Source organism: Esox lucius, chromosome 22, assembly GCF_011004845.1.
Source record: "Esox lucius isolate fEsoLuc1 chromosome 22, fEsoLuc1.pri, whole genome shotgun sequence".
Classification (NCBI taxonomy): domain Eukaryota; kingdom Metazoa; phylum Chordata; class Actinopteri; order Esociformes; family Esocidae; genus Esox; species Esox lucius.
In genome coordinates this window covers 2,312,295-2,329,090 of record NC_047590.1, presented here as the reverse complement: position 1 = coordinate 2,329,090, position 16,796 = coordinate 2,312,295, and the positions used below count along the sequence as shown (strand labels likewise).

Genomic DNA, 16,796 nt, shown 5'->3' with positions numbered 1-16,796 from the left:
CCAGGGGCCCCTGCTGGGTGACAGATGACAACAATGTCAAGCTTGAATGGACAAGTGACACCGACTGCATGGAATACAAAAGACAGGGAACTATAATGAGGTGAAATCAATTTAGGAGATGAGCATTTAGACTATGAAAAAACATAGTCTATAATGAGAGAGAGCAGCTGGAATAGTGGATAGTCATGGGTAATCCATGTCTCCATCAGTGGCCTGAAGGGCAGCATATAGGCCAAGATTAACTCAGCCTAGTTGACTGCGGATCTACATTAGGACATTATCGTCAGCGTCTGGAGTTTGCTGCACGTCATTGGAATTGAATTAGAACTGCCTTCTTGAGAGTTGAGGTTGTCTTCTGCCCAAGACTTTCAAAGGTCTTGTTGGCATGGAGGTTGTCTGATTGCATTTTGTTGACTTGATAAACCCAAGATTCGGCTAACTTCTGCACATCTCCAAATGTGATTCTTGTGTAATTTTCTTCGTTTTTTAGGCAGTAATGTCACAACTTCAAATGATCAAATCTGGTCTGGTGTTCTGTATGATCCTGAGACGCTTCATACACACATACATATACACACACACACACACACACACACACAAACACACACATTCAAACACACACATACATACACACACATACAAACACACACATACATACACACACGCACATACACAATATACAAACACACACATACAAAGACATACAAATATCTCCATATAATGCAGCACAGCAAGTTGATTCATCTCTAAAACCTAATTTGCATATTTAATGCATAATCAACTCTCCTAAATAATGTCCAGTTTATTGTTTTGGGAGAAGAAACACAGATGTTGTTTTGGTACTGGTGTTGTTTTGGTACTGGTGTTTTTTTTGGAACTGGTGTTGTTTTGGTACTGGTATTGTTTTGGTATGATGGCAGCTCATGCACCCGTTCTGTAGTTGCATTGTGAAGTATGATAGTTTTTTAAGGTATGATCCCAGCTCATGCACCCGTTCTCTAGTTGTATTGTAAAGTATGATGCCCGCTCATGCACCCGTTCTCTAGTTGTATTGTAAAGTATGATGCCCGCTCATGCACCCGTTCTTTAGTTGTATTGTAAATTATGATTCCAGCTCATGCACCTGTTCTGTAGTTGTTTTTTAAAGTATAATTCCAGCTCATGTACCTGTTCTGTAGTTGTATTGTAAAGTATGATTCCAGCTCATGCTCCTGTTCTGTAGTTGTTTTGTAAAGTATGATCCCAGCTCATGCACCTGTTCTGTAGTTGTTTTGTAAAGTATGATTCTAGCTCATGCACCTGTTCTGTAGTTGTTTTGTAAAGTATGATTCCAGCTCATGCACCCAGGACTTGGACTAATCTGTGTTTCAAAAACAGCCCACAATGGAACAAGAGACAAAGAAGAGAGAGGGGAAGGGAGAGAAGATGAGAATGAGGGAAGTTATTAGTTTCATAAAGACACAGAGACACAGGATATTAATACTGTTATCTAATACTCATTCCTCTTGTTTATCTGAATGATGCTACATAGTGAGGACTCTCAATTTAATTTCAAGGGCTTTACTGGCATGGGGGACATTGGTTAACAGTGCCAAACAGTCACATGCTGGGTTAAGGCTCAACCTGTCGAGCACATGCCCCTTTGCTATATAGTGTCCTTTCCAGTTGGCATGTGCCCCTCCGTCTCTGTGAAATGCGTTATGCACACCCATGAGCATGCGTCATCCGTCTTTACGCGCGTCAGCCACTCCGACAGGTATGCGTCATCCCTTTTTTTTTTTGCGTGCATCACGCACTCCGACACGTCGTCTGTCCGTGTAAGACGACAATTCCACCAATTTTTTTTTTTTCCACGCACATGCCTCTCCAAAGGTCTGTGCACGGTTCTGGTGCCAAAGCAAGTGGAAAAATAAAATAAAAAGTAATGTCCAAAATGATTCAAACATCCCAGAAGTAGTCTGAGTGTCTGGGGGTGAATTCAATCAGCCCTCTCTATGGATAGAGGAGAATAAGATCCGGATCTCAGCAGGTTAGCCCAAACCTTTCACCTCCTCCTATCTCACTCTGTATCTCTCTCCTTCACTGTCTCTCCCCCTCTATCTTTCTCTCTCCCTCCCTCTGTCTCTCCTGGCTGTTTCTTTATCTCTCCATCTATCTGTTTCTCTCCCGCTATGTTGCTCTCCTTATTTCTCTCCCTCCCTCTTTCTTCTTGTATCTCACTTGCTCTATTTATCCCTCCCTCCCTCTCTGTTTCACTCTGGTTTTCTCTGTACCTCTCCGTTTCTTTCTCTCCCTCTATCTCATGCTCTCTTTTTCTTTCTCTTTTTTCCTGATGTTTTCTCTCTCAATTCAATTCCAATCTGTTCCTCACAGGATCAAAGTATTTAAAATGTTATATTATTAGCCGTATAAAGAGTGATAACAATGTGCCAATAATTCAAGTTTGACTGACAATGGAAATGTAATATACATGTAGTTTATTGTTGGTTACATTTACAACCTAAGTGCTTATGAGGGCTGGTGCTTAACAGGGTTGGTGGTTACTAGGGCTGGTGCTTACTAGGGCTTGTGGTTACTAGGGCTGGTGGTTAACAGGGCTGGTGCTTACTAGGGCTTGTGGTTAACAGGGCTGGTGTTTAACAGGGTTGGTGGTTAACAGGGCTGGTGGTTACTAGGGCTGGTGGTTACTAGGGCTGGTGCTTAACAGGGCTGGTGGTTAACAGGGCTGGTGGTTACTAGGGCTGGTGGTTACTAGGGCTGGTAGTTAACAGGGCTGGTGTTTAACAGGGTTGGTGGCTAACAGGGCTGGTGGTTACTAGGGCTGGTGGTTACTAGGGCTGGTGGTTACTAGGGCTGGTGGTTAACAGGGCTGGTGTTTAACAGGGTTGGTGGTTAACAGGGCTGGTGGTTACTAGGGCTGGTGTTTAACAAGCCTGGTGGTTACTAGGGCTGGTGGTTACTAGGGCTGGTGGTTACTAGGGCTGGTGGTTACTAGGGCTGGTGGTTAACAGGGCTGGTGGTTACTAGGGCTGGTGGTTAGCAGGGCTGGTGGTTAACAGGGCTGGTGGTTACTAGGGCTGGTGGTTAACAGGGCTGGTGGTTAACAGGGCTGGTGGTTACTAGGGCTGGTGGTTAGCAGGGCTGGTGGTTAACAGGGCTGGTGGTTAACAGGGCTGGTGGTTAGCAGGGCTGGTGGTTAACAGGGCTGGTGGTTACTAGGGCTGGTGGTTAGCAGGGCTGGTGGTTAACAGGGCTGGTGGTTACTAGGGCTGGTGGTTACTAGGGCTGGTGTTTAACAGGGTTGGTGGTTAACAGGGCTGGTGCTTACTATGGCTGGTGGTTAACAGGGCTGGTGGTTACTAGGGCTGGTGGTTAACAGGGCTGGTGGTTAACAGGGCTGGTGGTTACTAGGGCTGGTGGTTAACAGGGCTGGTGGTTACTAGGGCTGGTGGTTAGCAGGGCTGGTGGTTAACAAGGCTGGTGGTTACTAGGGCTGGTGGTTACTAGGGCTGGTGGTTAACAGGGCTGGTGTTTAACAGGGTTGGTGGTTAACAGGGCTGGTGCTTACTAGGGCTGGTGGTTAACAGGGCTGGTGGTTAACAGGGCTGGTGGTTACTAGGGCTGGTGGTTAACAGGGCTGGTGGTTACTAGGGCTGGTGGTTAGCAGGGCTGGTGGTTAACAGGGCTGGTGGTTACTAGGGCTGGTGGTTAGCAGGGCTGGTGGTTAACAGGGCTGGTGGTTACTAGGGCTGGTGGTTACTAGGGCTGGTGGTTAACAGGGCTGGTGTTTAACAGGGTTGGTGGTTAATAGGGCTGGTGCTTACTAGGGCTGGTGGTTAGCAGGGCTGGTGGTTAACAAGGCTGGTGGTTACTAGGGCTGGTGGTTAACAGGGCTGGTGCTTACTAGGGCTGGTGGTTAACAGGGCTGGTGGTTACTAGGGCTGGTGGTTAGCAGGGCTGGTGGTTAACAGGGCTGGTGGTTACTAGGGCTGGTGGTTACTAGGGCTGGTGGTTAACAGGGCTGGTGTTTAACAGGCTTGGTGGTTAACAGGGCTGGTGGTTACTAGGGCTGGTGGTTAGCAGGGCTGGTGGTTAACAGGGCTGGTGGTTAACAGGGCTGGTGGTTACTAGGGCTGGTGGTTAACAGGGCTGGTGTTTAACAGGCTTGGTGGTTAACAGGGCTGGTGCTTACTAGGGCTGGTGGTTAACAGGGCTGGTGGTTAACAGGGCTGGTGGTTACTAGGGCTGGTGGTTAACAGGGCTGGTGGTTACTAGGGCTGGTGGTTAACAGGGCTGGTGGTTACTAGGGCTGGTGGTTACTAGGGCTGGTGGTTACTAGGGCTGGTGGTTAGCAGGGCTGGTGGTTAACAGACACTGTCCGGGTCTCTTCCCAGAGAGATGTGCGGCAGGAATCAGTGTGCCATTTGGCTGCAGCTCAGGTAGAATCTTTTGCCGCAGTGTTGGCGCTCACATCTCTCACGTATGACTCAGTCTGTCCTCGTGCTGCTGCTCGTCAAGCACTGCTTGGAGAACACGCGTGTTTTGACAGGAGGCCCGTCAAGCATGTTGCAGGACACGGCCACAAGCCAGTATTGAGTTCCTCCTCTCAGGTGTACTGCGGTCCGAACCAAAACATCCACACCATAGTTAGGATAATACTGAATAACAAGGAACCTCTCTGTAAAACACTCCATGTGATACAGAAGGAAATAATCCCTGGCATTGCTTTGGCTAAATTGATGTCTGTTAGTGTGTGTCATGTTGGTGTGCTGAGGAGTGTAATTGTGCTGAGGAGTGTAGTTGTGCTGAGGAGTGTAATTGTGCTGAGGAGTGTAATTGTCTCCGGTGTTCTCCTCGTTGTTCCAGAGGCCCGGTGTTCATGAATCACTCTGTTCTGCCGTGGCAAAGGGTGTCGTCTTCCTTGGCCTGTCGTCGAACACAGTGGCTGAGCGGACGCGTTGCTGTTTGTGGAGGGATCTCCCGTCTCACTTTGTTCATGTTTCCAACTGGGCTTGTTGTTGGCTTTTTTTTTTTTTTTTTTTTGGAGGGTTGGAGATGAAAGCAATTTGCCAATGACATTGCAGTAGTGAAATTGTCCATGGTGACTTTCTGCTCATTAACTTAAAACCTTCCCACCACATGACTTTCTGCTCATTAACTTAAAACCTTCCCACCACATGACTTTCTGCTCATTAACTTAAAACCTTCCCACCACATAACTTTCTGCTCCTTAACACCTTCCCACCACATGACTTTCTGCTCCTTAAAACCTTCCCACCACATGACTTTCTGCTCCTTAACACCTTCCCACCACATGACTTTCTGCTCCTTAACACCTTCCCACCAAATGACTTACAGCTCCTTAACACCTTCCCACCACATGACATTCTGCTCATTAACACCTTCCCACCACATGACATTCTGCTCATTAACACCTTCTCACAACATGGCTTTCTGCTCCTTAAATCAACATCTTCCTTGCATTATGACTTTCTGCTCCTTAACACTTTCTCAGTGCCCTAACTTTCTGCAGCTTAACAACTTCTCAGCACTCAACATTCTGTTGCTTAACATCTTGTCAGCATGTGACATTCTGACTTTTTTGTCCCAAGAGGCTCAGGCATATAATCAGAAGAATAATCTTTTCAGGTTTCTATTTGTTTCTTCTTGCCATGGAAGTAGTTATTTCGTTCTGATCTTGTAGGAATGCAAATGCCTCATGTGAATCTGTTCCTGTTTGTCTTGTCATTGTAAATTCTGCACACTCTCCATGTATAACTCAATTTATTAAGTAGACAAACCATTTTGTGATTATAATTACTTAGATAAATACAATGGAATAGCACACCCTATTCCTAATTTGCCATCTCTGATTACATAATTATTCATTGTTCGCTTCCCTTCGCCCTTTCAACCCATCTTCCCCAGCAAAGACTATTATACAACATGTATTTCATCTGTTGTTATGCTGTATTTGTGATAGGTTCAATTTCAATGCAATTATGAAAGTGAACACTGTCGAGGAGAAGGTCTTTAATTTCAAACGAATAGTCTAATCACTTGGGTATATTTATGAAGGTCGTAGGTAACTGCAGGAGACTTTGGTACTGTATGTTTCACTCATGCTGTGTGGTTCCTAATGTAGACAAATGTCCACGTGTTTGATTATGCACATTTCAGGTCACACAGGCACAGTAACTCATGTCCGTGTCTGTAGGTATATGTCTGTGTGTCTCTGTATGAATATGTCTGTATCTGTGTGTCTGTGTCTGTAGGTATATGTCTGTGTTCAGGGTCAGACAGGGATCAGATATCATCCCTGGTGTTTAGATTTCTTTCTCCCCTCCCGATTATGACCTTGCCTCATAGCAACCTCCCCTGAATGGCTCGCAGAGTCGAAGATTGAGTCGTGTCTTCTGAGGCGCATGTCGCCAAGCCGTCCGGCTCGCTGTCACACTGGTTGCCCAACCAGGACGCCCTCACCTGCCAGGTGTGGCCTCTCACCCCACCATAAGGAGTCATGGAGCGTGACAGGACAAGGCAACCCTGTCCGACCACACTGACCGCAGGTGGTGCAGAACAGATACGAGCGTTCACCTGCGTGGATCAGGGACCCGATGTGTCATCAGTCATTACGTCAACCATATTTGTCCCCGTTTTCCTCATCTCCTGTCACCCTCTCCTCGTCCCTTTTCTACTTCATCCTTGTCATCTGGTGTACCTTTGGGTTTCTTTGTCCCCTGCCTTTCTCCCTCCTGCACCGTGGCCTCTCGCCCGCTGAGGTGTGCTTCATCCATCACAGGCTTTGCCAATATCTTCTCTCCTGTCTCACGGCATTCACTGAACGATACACCTTTTCCTTTCAACGCAGCGGGCGGTGGGGGAAACGCTGCTGCGATACCACGGCTTCCTGCTTTGATGACATTTAGAATCCCCCCTCCCCCCTCCATAAACAACCCGGTCCTCGCCTCTCTTTCCTCGCACCGCTGTCGTTGCATCCCAACAACGAGTGCCAGAGGACAGTTAGACCGAGATTAAAGATTTTAGATTAAATCTAATACTTTCTGAGTGTTAGAGTCTGCGGCGGAGGCATTCTTGGGGGCATTTAAGAGATTGAAGCTCAGCCCAAGCACAGCACATTTAGTGGTCAGGAACAAAAATATGAAAATAGTTCACCATGATGGAAATGTAGTGATAGCAGTATTGTCAATAGTTCAGCAAATCCAGTCTGTCATCCGAGTTACCATTTACATCAGAGTCTAGAGACCGTAAACTAGTCCTTAAATACGTGTTCGTTTTTTGAAAGCCGCATCCCATGGATAAAGACATACAAATTTGCACGTAAGATATTTAAAACACACCAAATTGTGTTTTAGACAACTAAAAATGTATTTTAAGAACTGAAATGGGTGAGGGAGGACACGAATGTGTCTTGTCACCACATGCAGGGAGGAGTATGGTTTGGGGAGAAGAAGGTGAACCCTGGGGCTACAACTGGACTGTTACTGAACTTACTGCGTTCTTAGGGCCACCTTTACTGAGAGCAACCAACCAACCTCTGGAGTTTGACCGGGCATTGACCCAGCATTGCACTGGAACGGGGTGCTATCTTTCTTCACAACCGTCTGGATTTGTGTGGACCACGTTCAGTTGTGGTGGATGTGCACACAGAGGCATTTCACTCTCTCCACCTGTTCCGCCACGGTCTCGTCAGCGTAGATGTTCCACGATACGTTCCTGCGTCCTGCTGGTGTTGATGGAACACGTTGTTCTGGCACCACCCAGCCATGTCTCTGACCTCCACACTTTCACCTGTCTTATCTGTGGTGTTTAGTCCTCGGGTGTCCTCAGCAGAGGAGGGGACACACCTTATCACGGCCCCTACACATCACGTCGTCCCGTAGAAACTTACCAAGTCATAAAAAAACAACCGGCCCGTGAAATGTGTTTGACATCATACTGCCCCAAAATCACATGTATGATGTCAGGTTTGTTGTTTTTAACTAATTTAGTAACTTCTCTCTCCTCTCTTCTTCCTTGAACATTTATTTACCTTTCTTCAACTTTTCCTCCTTTCAACTTTTTACTCCTTTCTTCTTTTCCTACTGTGTTTTCTTACTCTGTTTTCTCACTCTATTTTCCCAATCTGTTTCCCCTCTTTGTTTTCCCACTCTCTTTCCCCACTCTCTTTTCCTACTCTTTTCTGGGTGTCTTTAATTTTCCTCTTTTCTTGCCCTTCCTTCCTTCCACCCACCAGTGGGACGCTATAACAGAGATGGATGAACAGAACCGTCCCATCCACACGTTCCAGGTGTGCAATGTCATGGAACCCAACCAGAACAACTGGCTGAGGTCCAACTGGATCCAGCGCCAGGCCGCACAGAAGGTATATGTCAATATGTTATTCTGATGGTTCAGTCAGAAGCTACAGTTTGTATGTTATTCTAATGGGTAAATCTCACATAGCACCCTATTTGTTTGCTCCAGCAGGATAGCAACTTGTTGACTCAATTCCAGCATGAGTCTCATACACTATTTCCAAAATCCAATTTACTGCCTCCTTGTCCAGTGGTTGTACTGATTAGTTGAGGTCCACTGCAAGAGCTAAACTAGCTCTATTCTAACAACTAAATATGTTTTCTGTTGGCGTTTGGATGAACTCATTTTGTTTAGTTTGGGGGAGCACAAATCTTCGTAACCAGCGCTTCAAAATTTAAATAACGTAGAGATCACTGGTCCTGAGGCTTGTCTTGCGCACCTCCAGGTGTGTCGTTGTGTAGTAACAGCGTTCATGGTCTGACCTTTAGGTGTTTGTGGAGCTGCGGTTCACGCTGAGAGACTGTAACTCGATTCCCTGGGTGTCTGGCACCTGCAAGGAGACGTTTAACCTTTTCTACCTGGAGACGGACCAGCCACACTCCGCCACCACACGCTTCCTTCCCGCCGACTACGCCAAGGTCTAGTTTTAGTGCTCTTTGGAAAAAAGCTAAATACTAAATGTTTTTTCTGCCTTTGGTGTCTTTCGAAAGGTGCTTTAGCCATATTATTTATGATCTCCCTTGCTCTCTTTCTTCCTGTCTCACCCTTTCTGTCCTATCTCTATCCACGTCTCTCCCTCTCTCACCCTTTCTGTCCTATCTCTATCCACGTCTCTCCCTCTCTCACCCTTTCTGTCCTATCTCTATCCACGTCTCTCCCTCTCTCACCCTTTCTGTCCTATCTCTATCCACGTCTCTCCCTCTCTCACCCTTTCTGTCCTATCTCTATCCACGTCTCTCCCTCTCTCACCCTTTCTGTCCTATCTCTATCCACGTCTCTCCCTCTCTCACCCTTTCTGTCCTATCTCTATCCACGTCTCTCCCTCTCTCACCCTTTCTGTCCTATCTCTATCCACGTCTCTCCCTCTCTCACCCTTTCTGTCCTATCTCTATCCACGTCTCTCCCTCTCTCACCCTTTCTGTCCTATCTCTATCCACGTCTCTCCCTCTCTCACCCTTTCTGTCCTATCTCTATCCACGTCTCTCCCTCTCTCACCCTTTCTGTCCTATCTCTATCCATGTCTCACCCTCTCTAATCTACAAATCAGCTTGAAATGTATTTGTTGTGGGAAATATGCTGAATGAATAGTGTTTAATTTGATAAAGAGGATTGACATTTTCTTATATTGCAAGAAGAAAATAGGACATTACAGTGCAGTCGTGGGATAAAGCAAGTTCACCCCCTAGAAGTCTTTGTTTTTGTCCATTTTTGGACATACAGTACAAACATGTAATCTTAATTTCAAAGTTATTGACAGATAACTTAGTAAAACATTTACACTGAAAGATCATGTTAACAGAAAAACAATAGAAACTTTCAGTTGAAACATTAAACACATTTTTTATTTGTCCCTTGGTGTTGCACCCTTTTGCAAAACAACTTATTGTGGCTGTTTCTTGTAACTGTCTATCAATCTCTTACATCCACTGGATGACTTTTTGCTTCTTTACAGTACTGTTCAACTGACGTGTTCGAAGGCTTTCTTGCATGCACGGCCCACTTCAAGTCCCCCCACAGCATTTCGATAGGATTGAGATCTGGGCTTTGACTCAGCCATCCCATAATCCTCCATTTCTTCTTTTTGAGCCTGTTGAAGCTTTGTCTGTGTTTTGGATCAGTTTCTAGTGGCAAGATCCATGTTTGATTCAGCTTCGTTTTTTTTGACAAACATATACTCAAGAATGATCTTGTACAATATGGAGATAATGGTGTTCTCAGTGATGGCAATGTTTTAATGCTTAAGGAAATTGCATTTCTGATTACTTTAATTGCATAAAATTCTTTGAGTGATTTCTTGAACCAGATGACCTTTTATCAATAAAAAAAGCCAACATTGCAGGGGGTGTACATTTTTGACCGTCTATAGCTGTTCCACATTTGGAGAGGAGATAGTAAGTATCATTTGTCTGAAACTGTGCCTGTACCTCCGACGACACATCAATACGTTTTGATTTGATTTGAAGGTGGACACCATCGCCGCGGATGAAAGTTTCACGCAGACGGACCTGGGCGACCGCGTTCTCCGTCTTAACACCGAGGTCAGTCTGATGGAATAATGTATATTCGAGTCGTGTTTAATGGCTGTCTGCTGAATGCCTTCTTTTAATCACGGCTGCTCTTGCTATGTGTATCAGCGTTCTGTGATAGTGTATTTGACCTAAAACACAATGCCATATTCTCAGTGTTTGATTTGATTTGATTTAAGGTCAGAGAGGTCGGCCCTGTGACCCGGAAGGGCTTCTACCTTGCGTTCCAGGATGTGGGGGCATGTATCGCTCTGGTTTCTGTTAAGGTGTTCTACAAGGTATTGTGCTTTTCATGCTATTTGTCTTGATTTAAGGTCTGCCCTCCATTACCCCCCCCCCCCCCCCACACTACATGTTCTAACAGAGTTCTATCTCTGTCCATCTAAGATGTTCTAACAGTGTTCTATCTCTGTCCATCTAAGATGTTCTAACAGTCTTCTATCTCTGTCCATCTAAGATGTTCTAACAGTGTTCTATCTCTGTCCATCTAAGAGGTGTCCTTCAACATTACGGAACCTGGCGGCGTTCCCGGACACGGTGCCGAGGGTGGACTCCTCCTCGCTGGTGGAGGTCAGGGGTGCGTGCGTGGAGAACGCAGAGGAACGGGACACGCCCAAGTTGTACTGCGGGGCGGACGGGGACTGGCTGGTGCCCCTGGGACTCTGCGTCTGCAGTCTGGGCCACGAGGAGACGGACGGAGTCTGTCAGGGTCAGTTCCCTTCGACCTCTCACAAGCAGCACCCTTCATACACAGTGCCCTGTGAACAGGGGTTAATTAGGGAGTGAAGTGACCTCTGACCCGAAGGATTATCACCTTTGACTAGACCATTCCATCGTTTTGGCACGGTACCGAACGTTTGCTGCTGTTGCCAGCTTTGGGCTCTGTGTGTAGAAGAAGCTTGCTGTTAGGTGGCATTGACTTACAGATGAGTGTTCGGGGAAAGGTGGACGTTAACATTACCCACATGGGCTTCTGCTGGAGGGCTTCTCTCTGGTAGATTAGTGTACAATTCATGGCAGCTTTGTGTTTGAGGTCACGTCTCCTTTTCAAACACCTGTCAAAGCTGAGTACAGAGCTAAGCAGGGCGGCATAGCAGGGTCTTGGCACACACCCACACAAACATACTGTATACGCACACACATACTGTATACGCACACTCTCTCTCACACACACACACACGCATGCACACACACACACGCGCACCCGCACACACACACCCACACAAACATACTGTATACACACATACTGTATACGCATACTCACACACACACGCATGCACATGCACGCGCACACACATACCCACACATACACGCCAAGCGTGCCGCACAAGCCCTGAAAAGTGAAGCCAAAACGTCTCGATCGCCCCCTGGTGAGTGGTCCCAGTATAGGTCATAAACCCCGCCCTCCCCATGTTATTCAATGGGACGCGAGACCAACTAAACAATTAAATTACCCTTCAAATATATTTTTTCCGAAGCTGGTTTCTGTCATTTACTGTAGTTTGTATCACGCTAATGTAAATTCAAGAGTTTGTTTTTAAAATAAGTTTGTTTTTAGTTCGTTATTTAATGCTCTAAAAAGGGTGGTGTGACGTCGTGATTCACAGCTGTGATTGACAGCTATCTGAGCCGAGGAGCCACTGAATCTTCGGAGGACTGAGAAGATTGTAACTTTACATTTAATCTCTAAATTTCTATAATTGATATAATTTCACACGGACATAATGGGTTGTTCTGCAGTACATTGTGCTAACCGATCTGGCATTTCCAATCGATCTTTGAATTTTTTTCGGTAAGTTAAATTTATAAGCTATTTAATTAGTAAATAAATGTAATGGGCTAGCTAACGTTAGCTAAAAGACAACAAGTCTCGTTAATAGCCATGTTAATAGCTAGCAGGTGATCGTTAGCTAGAAGTTACCAATTATTTTTGTATTAGACCTATTCTAAATTAAGGTTAAACATGATGTAAGTTAGGCTATAACATATCGTCTAGGTTTAACAAGCAAAGGTTGTACTGTACTTGGACTTGCGATTGATTACGGTATGCGCATTCTGCGAGGGAGAGTGAGGGTGGGGCACAGGGGTGGGGCCGTTGATTTCGCGGCTTTACGGCTTTACTTCCTTCTCGCTACTGCGCATAACTACTGCGCAGAACTGGTCCCAAGATCGCTATCTGCGCAGACGCAAGTCCAAGATGTCAGCGCCGTATCAGGACACTGGTGGCTTCATTTTTCACCAATGGAAAAGAGCGAAAGGGCGTCGTCCATTATTTATACAGTCTATGATACACGCACACAAGCACACAAAGCCATTGCATACGCGGCAGCAAAGTGAATGTATAAGTAGATGTTAGGGAGCTATGACAGAGGGAGGGAGGGAGGGTTGCGTCATATAAACGACAGGTCTACTCTGGCAGTCATCTACAGACCTTAAAATCTCAATTCCCTCCATCTTCACTTCCTCACATACACTCACTCACTGACACAAAAATACACACACACACACACACACACACACACATGCAAAACTTGAGCACTTTTCCTTGTGACTCAACGCCTAATCAATGAAACATTGCTGGAAGGGATGCAGCTAATGTCAAAGATTTCACGCTCCCCCTGACTCAACCCTCCCACCTGACTGTCATGTGAATTCATTAGCTGGTTCTGTTCTCGGGCTGACATCACCAGCCGTTTGCTAAAATCCTCTTTTTTAAAATGTTTTAAGAAAGAAGTGCTTATTTCTGTGGGTATACTGCTGTTTGTCTTGGTGACGTGCCAATTAGCTATGGGATGATTGGGATGAGCATGGCTTGTGGATGAGCGCAACAGTGCAGGGCAACAGTTCTCAGCTGTCCCTGTTGCCCGGAGACGCTAACGAAGCTACCTTGTTTTCCTTCCAATTCGTGTTTATTTTGAGTGTGTCGGCAGACTGCGTGGGACATGACTCGTAATTCTGATAGTAATCTGGATGTTACTGTGGTAGCTACAGTTTGTGGAGACACGATACCTGGGGCTCTGGTCTTGACGTCTAATCCCAATGCCCCAGAGCAGTAAGCGGGTCATTGCTCCTAGTTGGGGCCATCTTTGGTATGGGACGTGTAACCAGGGCCGGCTCCAGGCATAAGCAACAAAAGGGGGTTGCTTAGGGCCCCTGCCTGCTAGGGGGCCTTCGACCAATAGGGGAGAGGGTCCCCCAAATTACATTTTGCTTAGGGCCCCGAAAAGGCTAGAGCCGGCACTGCGTTTAGCGGGTGTTCTGATACACGTCGTGGAAGATGAGGTGAGTGTCCCTGTTGTCAATCGCTCTGGGTTTCGAGGATGTAGATATATGGTTTAACTGGGTTGAAAAGGGACAGGTTCTCTAGGATCAGGTTGTGAATTACACCCAACCAAAAAGGACAATTTCTACAATGTAGCAAATTATGCCGTGGTTTTCCATATCCGGGGCTGAGTTAACACATTCCGTTTCACAGGTGTCCTTGTAATTTTCCTCACATCTGTTTTTGCACACGCTCAGGAGGAGGCAGGGATACGAGCTTGTTGTTTTGCCTTTTTTGACTTCCTTCTCTCACTGTCTCTCTCTAGCTCTGTCTCTCTCTGTCTCTCTAGCTCTGTCTCTCTCTGTCTCTCTAGCTCTGTCTCGCTGTCTCTCTCTGTCTATGTCTCTCTATCTCTGTCTCATCGTCTCTTTCTGTCTTTCTCTGTCTCTTTCTGTCTCTCACTGTCTCTCACTATCTCTCTATCTCTGTCTCACTGTCTCTCACTGTCTCTCTATCTCTGTCTCACTGTCTCTCACTGTCTCTCTATCTCTGTCTCGCTGACTCTCTCCGTCTCTCTATCTCTGTATCTCTCTCGCTCTGTATCTCTTTCTTGCTGTTTCTCTGTCTCTCTCTCTTTACCGTGTCTTGCATGGTTCTGGTTACACAATATCAACCTTGCAGAACACTCACTTACATAAATAGTGGCAGGACTATCTGGCACTGAGCAATTCACTGAGCACCATCCAAACCAATTCAGTTTTTAACAGCCAGATAACACAGTGAATAGGATGTCTTAGTACTCCAGGGGAAAAGCAAGTTGTTCTATGTTCCAGATAATATTTGGCCTCATTTCGTCCATTTCCAGGCAGAGGCTAGCTAGTTAATTATCTTCATTTGTTAGCTTCACATATAATTTAGCTTCCTAGAGGATATTTGTGTCACTATTTAGCTCTCTCCCTCCACTCTCTACCTCATCCTTCTCTCTCTCCTTCCCTCTCACCATCCCATCCTCCCTCCACTCTCTACCTCATCCTTCTCTCTCTCCTAATCCTTCCCTCTCACCATCCCATCCTCCCTCACTCTCTACCTCATCCTTCTCTCTCTCCTAATCCTTCCCTCTCACCATCACATCCTCCCTCACTCTCTGTCATCTTTAAAAACCATCTAACCTCTCATTTCAGTCACACTGCAGAGCCTGTCCATTGATGTCATTAAGCCGTAGTGTTAAATTGAGAATTAGTTCTCTAAGCAGCTGTTGTTAACAAGCCAAGTGTTTCCCCATCACTCCTGTGACACGTAACAATTCTTAGCAATGTCCCAGAGTTCTAGAACGCAGGCCTTCCCTCACTAAGACTCCTGGTTTCCCTGTCCGTCTGTCTCTCTGTCCGTCTGTCTCTCTGTCTGTCTGTCTCTCTGTCCGTCTGTCCGTCTGTCTCTCTGTCTGTCTGTCTCTCTGTCCGTCTGTCTCTCTGTCTGTCTGTCCGCCTGTCTCTCTATCCATCTGTCTGTCTGTCTCTCTGTCCGTCTGTCCGTCTGTCTCTCTGTCCGTCTGTCTCTCTGTCCGTCTGTCTCTCTGTCCGTCTATCTGTCTGTCCGTCTGTCTCTCTGTCTGTCTGTCCGTCTGTCTCTCTGTCTCTTTCTCTCTTTATTGGAAGCTTTAATGGCAATGGAAATATTAGTTTTGTGTTGTCCCCACTAGGGAAAATGCATCTCAGATGTTTAAGGATAGAAAACGAATGTATATGTGTGTGAGGAGAGGGTGTGTGTGTGTGTGTGTGTGTCAGGACGGTATCCTCAGAGCCTACGGAGATATATTGAGCTTAACTCTGTTCTCAGCTTTGACGGGTGTAAGAGACGGAGACACCATGTGACTGGCAAAACCCTGTGTGTGTGTGAGGAGAGGGTGTGTGTGTGTATGTGTATGTGTGGTGTGTGTGTGGGTGTGTGTGTGTGTGTGAGGAGAGGGTGTGTGTGTGTGGTGTGTGTGTGTGTGTGAGGAGAGGGTGTGTGTATGTGTGTGTGTGAGGAGAGTGTGTGTGTGTATGAGGAGAGGGTGTGTGTGAGGAGAGGGTGTGTGTGTGTGTGTGAGGAGAGGGTGTGTGTGTGTGTGTGTGTGGTGTGTGTGTGTGAGGAGAGGGTGTGTGTGTGTGTGTGTGTGTGAGGAGAGGGTGTGTGTGTTTGTGTGTGTGTGAGGAGAGGGTGTGAGCTTATTTTTTGTTACTCATTAAGTTTGGAGAAAACAACCGCTAATGGAAGTAAATGCATTGTGGCAATTTTTACTAATACTTTTAGTCAGCCCAACAACACACACACACACTTTAAATACATTATTTCAACACTCCAAACAAATGTACAATTTACTGTTGTTATAGCTGCATCTTCCTGATGCTGAGGTGGTCCTGGACCTTGGATGTGATGGTCTGTCATGGATAATTGAGACCTCCAGCAACACACCGCGGCGCCACACACCTGGACCAGATCCTAACTCTAATCTTCATTCTAAGCCTAACCCCAAGGGAATTTGAGTTCACACACACACACACACACACACCCACATACACACACACACACACATTGATATGCCAGTCTGGGAAGTATAAATATCTAAGCATGATTGTTTCAGCTCTGTTGATTGAGTAAGCGTGCTTCATTTTAGTCAATAGAATCTACCCTTCCTTTCCGCTGGTTTGCTCAATAGACTTTACCATTCCCACTCTTTTTGAATTGAATTTGAAATCTGTGAATGAAATTGCTTTTTTAGTCCATACATTCTTTTTTAATTCACTCCACTGAACTTGATTTCGTTAACCTCAGTTGGCTGAAGTTCAAAGGCTATATTGACCCAATTGATTGGAACCTCTTGTTCACTCCCACTCCTGTTGACCTGTAAACACAGAAGAATGCTCCTTTCCAAACACCTTAACGAACTGAACACCAGCTCTACGTCCAGGCTTATAAACAACTTAGTG

The 16,796-nt window shown here is 46.0% G+C and overlaps 1 protein-coding gene across 4 annotated transcripts in view; it reads left to right on the top strand.

Moving 5' to 3' along the window:
* Positions 1-16,796, top strand: part of epha6 (eph receptor A6) — a 62,676-nt gene that overhangs the window by 15,942 nt on the left and 29,938 nt on the right. For all 4 annotated transcript variants that reach the window (XR_003777801.2, XR_004575161.1, XR_004575160.1 and 1 more), the window contains exons 3-7: positions 8,258-8,386; positions 8,808-8,957; positions 10,503-10,577; positions 10,745-10,843; positions 11,058-11,274. Coding sequence is in view for 1 of the 4 variants with exons in the window: in XM_029116789.2 (XP_028972622.2) it covers positions 8,258-8,386; positions 8,808-8,957; positions 10,503-10,577; positions 10,745-10,843; positions 11,058-11,274 (670 nt within the window). In the remaining 3 variants the exon portion in view is untranslated. The remainder of the gene's footprint in view (positions 1-8,257; positions 8,387-8,807; positions 8,958-10,502; positions 10,578-10,744; positions 10,844-11,057; positions 11,275-16,796) is intronic.